At 35.8% G+C, this 6,000-nt stretch overlaps 1 protein-coding gene across 3 annotated transcripts in view; it reads right to left on the bottom strand.

The window, feature by feature from the left end:
* LOC138175804 (FGFR1 oncogene partner 2 homolog) overlaps window positions 1-6,000 on the bottom strand; it is a 35,574-nt gene that overhangs the window by 11,341 nt on the left and 18,233 nt on the right. For all 3 annotated transcript variants that reach the window (XM_069106301.1, XM_069106299.1, XM_069106300.1), the window contains exon 4: window positions 2,182-2,324. In XM_069106301.1, the coding sequence (XP_068962402.1) occupies window positions 2,182-2,324 (143 nt within the window). The remainder of the gene's footprint in view (window positions 1-2,181; window positions 2,325-6,000) is intronic.

Raw genomic sequence — 6,000 nt, 5'->3', positions numbered from 1 at the left:
ACACTTCTTAAGTACCTACTATGTGCCAAGCACTATATTAAGTGCTGGGGATACAAAGAAGGATATAAAGACAAATCCCTGTCTTTCATGGACTTTGCCTTCACAATCTAATGGAAATTACTAAGTTTAGGTATTAGGACCATGTTTTTCTCCAAAAAAAGGAGTTTAGTAAAATACTTTCTCAATTCTTGGGAACAGCATAGGTTCATTTTAATCCAATTAACTGTATGTACATCCGTATGGACCAGGGACTCCTTAACAGCTGCTAGTTCAATTTCCTTTTCTGAAATGATATTACTTAAAATCAGTACTTATGATCTGTTATTGGTTATTTTATAGTTTCGTTGATAATCCTATTACAAAGAATTCAAAGTTTTGTTGATATCTAGCTATATACAGTAAGTTCTGGGTAACTGGATTTGGTTGTTTTTTTTTTTTGCGCTTTTAGGAGGGGGGAAGGCAGGGCAGTCGGGGTTAAGTGGCTTGCCCAAGGTCACATGGCTAGTGTGTCAAGTGTCTGAGGCCACATTTGAACTTAGGTCCTTCTGACTTTAGGGCTGGTGCTCTATTTACTGCGCCACCTAGCCGCCCCATAGTAACTGCTTTTATTTTTTTCTGCATTGTGATTTTACTCGTTCATTTTTGTTAACTTGATTGATCTTTCTTCTTTTTAACCAAGTTAGTTAAAGGTTTATCTAGTTTGTTTATTTCCCCCCAAGAGCCACATTTTAACTTAATAGCTATGGTTTTTCAATTGGATCCATCAGTTCTATGGTCTCTTTGGTTTCCAATTAATTACTTCTCTAATTTTCAAGATTTTCTTTTATTTACTTATATTAAGTTTGCTTGTTAGCTTTCTAACCTTTAAAATTGCACATTCCACTTATTAGCCAAATTTTCTTACTGTATGCTTTTAGGGACACAATTTTTCTTCTAAGAATAGATTCATCTCAGAAATCTTGCTAAGTTGTTTCATCATTATCATCGTCTTTCAAGTAGTTATTATTTCTGTTGTTTATCATTATCATTGTCTTTCATATAGTTAATGTTTCAATAATTTGTTCTTTGAACCACTCAATGTTTAGGATATTAAAATTTTATGGGTTGTACCTTTTGCTTGTGCTCTATGATTAATATTTTTATTTCATTATGGTCCACAATGGACATTTAATACTTTTGTATTTTTACATTTATTTGCAATTTGTGCCCCAATACATGATCTATTTTTATACAATTGCCCTATGATGCTTAGAAATATGTATATTCTTTAGTAGTTCCACTAGAAGGCACTGTCTTTTACCTCTATATTTTTAAATAGTTTATTTGGTTATAAATCTTCCCTTTTGCTTATCTTGTAGTTCATTTGTTCAGCTGTGAGAGAGGAATATTAATTATGATTATTCATGACAGTCTCCTAAGAATGTAGGTATTAGCTAGTCTACTTTCCCAATTTTTTCTTAGACAACAGAACCAGGGATGTCTAAAGAAGTGAATGGCTAAAAGCACTAATTTCTGCCTTTCTTGCTTTTTCATCTCACAGAAAGTAAACTGACAATCCTATTTTCTTCTCGGTGATCTAGAAGAAGGCTACTGTTAAAGAAATTCTGGACCAAAAGCCCTTTTATTCTTTTCCTGAATTTTCAATTGCTAAATTCTGAGAGCTGGTAAACTAAGCTCCTCTAGGATAAGTAATAAGTTGCCTCAATACTTAAAGATAAGTATCTCAGGATAAGTCTCAAGGGTTTAAAATTCACCTAAATAAGTCACCATTCTGTTGTTTGATGTTTTCTTTTTTTCTCTAGAGTTTTCAATATTTTTGTTTCCTGGAAGTCATTTTGAAATACACAAAGGCAGAAGATCAAAATATCCTTTAAGTACTCAAATCTTAGAAAAATAGAATTTTGAAGACTTATCTGTACTTCTCTCACTAGACTCTTATGTTTTAACACACCATACAAAAGATAAAAGTAAACATCAGAATTTTAGGTAAGAGATCAAACATGAGAAAGACTTTGAAATTTAGAAATAAAGAACAGAAATAGAAGAAATCACAGTGGAAAAGACTAAGTCTAAATGAGGTTATTCATGAGTATTTTTTTTTATCCAAACAAAAAAAAGCAAAGTTAACCCATGGGTCCCCTTTGCATTTTTAAAAGTTTAGATATAAAGGAAAAAAAATACCTTGGAATGTTGCTCCTTTAGCTTCATTATAATACCTGGGTCATCCTTTTTGCTGGCCATTAGCAACCTAAACATCTGCTCTCGGTACTTGCTCATTATGAGTTCTAAAGCAGACTGGTGTTCTTCAAGAGATGTGCGTAATTCTATGAAAAATCAAAATACATTTTATTCAAATTTTGGAATAAAAAGGCAAATTCTTCTGAAGCCAAATCATTTTCTAAAAGGCAAGATGTCTTTTGTTAAAACTTGATGAAAATTCAAACAAAAAAAAAGATTATCACTAGAAGACACCAGCAGTGCTACATCAGAGGCAGAACTTGCCCCTCTTGGTGTGTGCCAATGGACACAAATACTTCCACTGATACACAAACACCCACCCACCCATCCACCCATCCATCCATCCACCCATCCATCCATCCATCCATCCATCCATCCATCCATCCGAACGATCATTGGTCAGAGCCAACAAGTTGACCCTATTACTTCCTAGTAATGTATAATTTTCTTTGCTTAAAATTCAAGTTTTGGGCTTGTGAAATCACCTACACTCTGATCCTTCATTTCCTCTCTAACTGGACTATCTACAATCTCCATAATGATTTAACTTAGAGATAAGAAGGTTTAGATAAACATAACTTGTTTTGAAATATTTAAAGGGTTATCATATAACAGAAATAGTTTTATTTTTTTTTCTTGACAGGAATGGGTAGAACTAGTGCCAATGGGTAGAAACTAAAGAGAAGGAGATCTGGTTCAATATAAAGGAAGATCTTAACTAGAGTCATTAAAAAATTGCATGGGCTGACTTGATGTATTCATTAGACTGGAAGTCTTCAAGTTGAGTTTGGGTATCACCAGAAATCCTGCAAATGAGATTTATTTAATTCAATTAAAACAGACATTAAGTATATGCTATATATATAAGCATTATATTACATTATATATAATGACTATATATAAGTGAACAGTGGGGGGGGAAAAAGGTTAAAAAGAGAAGACTGAGATACTGGGGATAGAAGAATTACCCCTAACTGACAGAAATCGGGGAGGATAGCAACTAAGCTGAATCTAGAAGGAAGAGAAGCATTCCAAAATACGAAGATATGGAAGCAATCCATTAAATGCATGATTTAGGTAAGGAATTAGATCAATGACCTCTAATGAATTCTTTGAACTCAGATTCCTTTACTTTGATAATTTTCTATATCTGGAATATATAACCCCATAGTTCTCAGGTGCAATCCTCCTTATCCTTTAAAGCACAGCTAAAATACCAATTATATTCCTCCTCTAAGTCAGTAATGGTCTTTTCCTTCCTTGGACCACACAGAACACTTTCTCTGTATCTTTTTTGCACTTACCGTGCATTATGTTCCTTTGTTCACGTGCAATATCCCTCCCTACAAGAATGCATGTTTCATTGAAGGCAGGAATCATATATTTGCATCTCCCTAAGGACCTAGCACAGTACCCTGCCTATAGCAGACACTTAATAAAGTGTTTAATGAATGAATGAATGAATGTCATGAGTGGCTGCAAAATTCTTAATAGGAGCACATATCCTCAGTCCAAGCAGGATGGTCAATATCACTGGACCTGATGTGGTGGGATGTAACAAGATTCTGGGTTGTAAGCAGGAGCTACATAAAGTCCGAAGCAAAGATCCCAGCACTATTTGTACTGTTTCTTGGGAGAGGGGGATAAAGGTCCACCAATAATGCTGACCACTAATAGGCTATGGTAAAGGTGATGTGCAAAGATAAAGGAAAAGGAAAAAGGTATTGGGAGGAAGAGTTGCTTCTTTGTTGCCTCTGTTAATTTGTAGAAAATGGAGTAGCACTCTGGCCATGAAATCTATTATGCTTAGAAAATAAACCTGTAGGCCTAAAGTAGAAGTTCAGCATGGTATTAGGGTTAGGAGAAAAAAAGTATGATTTTGTGTCTGTCCCCACCACTTTACTAAAAGAGCTTTCTCCAAGGTCATTAATGACCTTGCTAGCAAATTCCATGGTTTTGACAAAAATGCAAATTTCACCCATCTTTTCTCTTTACATTATAGTCATTTCAAATCTTTGTGACAAGCAAAAACATCCAATATAGTAACTGAATTTGACAATGTATGCAATATTCTGTCCTGTAAGTTCTCTGCCTCTCAATCTTTAAGGGAAAAGAATGTTTATCTGTTCTTTTTTCTTAATTAAAAAAAAATTATTCATTTACTTTTAGTTTACAACATTCAGCTCCACAATCCCTTGAGTTCCAAATTTTCTCTCCCTCTCTTTCCTTCCCCTTCCCCCACCATGGCGGCATGCTATCCAATATAGGTTCTACAGATACCTTCACATTAAACATTAGGCAAGTTGTAAAAAGAATTATAACCAACGGAGTGAACAAAACAAAACAAAACAAAACACAAAAGAGAGAGAGAGCAAGTAGTTTGCTTCAATCTGCATTCGGATTCTGTAGTTCTTTCTGTGGATGTAGTTATTCTTTCCCTCACGAGTCTTTTGGAGTTGTCTTATAACCTTGCATTGCTGAGAGGAGCCCAGTCTATCAAAGCCAGTTGTCACACATATGATGTGTCTATAATTTTGTACAAATTTCTCCTGGATGTTTATCTGTTCTCCAGGAACTTCACTGTTTTTTTTTTTTTCAATTACTCAGGCTTCAACTACCTTTTTTGGCAATCTTGTCATTTACCCTGTAGTAGTCCTATATTCTCTTAGGTCCTCCTGCTCTTCTTCCTTGTCTTTGCTTCTCCCAGCCCCCAGGCCATCCCAGGCCATCCCAGTATAACTTGACATTGAAGACTATTCCCCCTCCCCCATCAATTACCTTCCCTCTCCCTTCTACCACATTCTGACCTGAGATGCCCAGACCCAGAGAGCTGCTGCCTGCTCATACAGCTTGGAAGAAATGGGAGTGGCTGACTATTCAACCACCACACCTTATCATCCACCCTGCCATCACCTCATAAAGTCCTCCAGGACTTACCATCTGCCCTGCTAACCCCTCGCACTGTCATCTGGTCTGCTGCTGACTCTTAATATAGCCAGGCCTTTCAATCTGCCCTGGAGCCAAATTGTCTTTTATATATTGCTTACTCTAATTAAAATTGTGTGTTCTTTGAGAGCTGGAACTGTCAAGCTTGTTCTGTTTGTATCTTCAGGGCTTATCACAGTGGGTAGCACATAGTAAACACTTAAGAAATGCTTTTTGCATTAATTCATCACTTTGCATTCATTCATTCAAATTTCATGTTTCTCTGAGTTCCTCACTGATCATTTCTTACTGCATAATAATGTTCCAAGATACTTATACATCAGTTTTTTCAGTCCTTTCTTAATGAATAGACATGACACCTTTGTTTCTAGTTGTTACCACAAAGAAGACTATGACTATTTCCACACTGCTATCCAGAATAGCCAGACTTCATGCCTCCATCAACAGTGCTCTAGGTTTCACAAGATTTAGAATTGGGAGGTACCTTGAAAGTCATGTACCAGAAACTGTTATTTTTCAGATGAAGAAACTAAGGAATTAAGTGACTTGGTCACATAAGTAGTAAACAGTATGTCCTCTGATTCCCAAATAAAGTACTCATGCTGTGCCCCCCCCCCTTTTACTTCCCTCCCTCCAAGATGGCAAGCAATCTGATATAGACTGTACCTGTACAACAGCATTAAACGTATTTCCACATCAGTCATGTTGTGAAAGAAGAATCAGAACAAAATGGAAAAATGATGACAAAAAAAACAAACAAACCCCAAAAATGAAAATGATCTGCTTCAATTTGCATTCAGAATCCATAGTTCTTTC

Source organism: Petaurus breviceps, unplaced genomic scaffold (genome assembly GCF_028583685.1).
Source record: "Petaurus breviceps papuanus isolate PSGF00001 unplaced genomic scaffold, PetGlider_PUasm1.0 79, whole genome shotgun sequence".
Classification (NCBI taxonomy): domain Eukaryota; kingdom Metazoa; phylum Chordata; class Mammalia; order Diprotodontia; family Petauridae; genus Petaurus; species Petaurus breviceps.
This window is presented reverse-complemented; position numbering and strand designations above follow the sequence as displayed.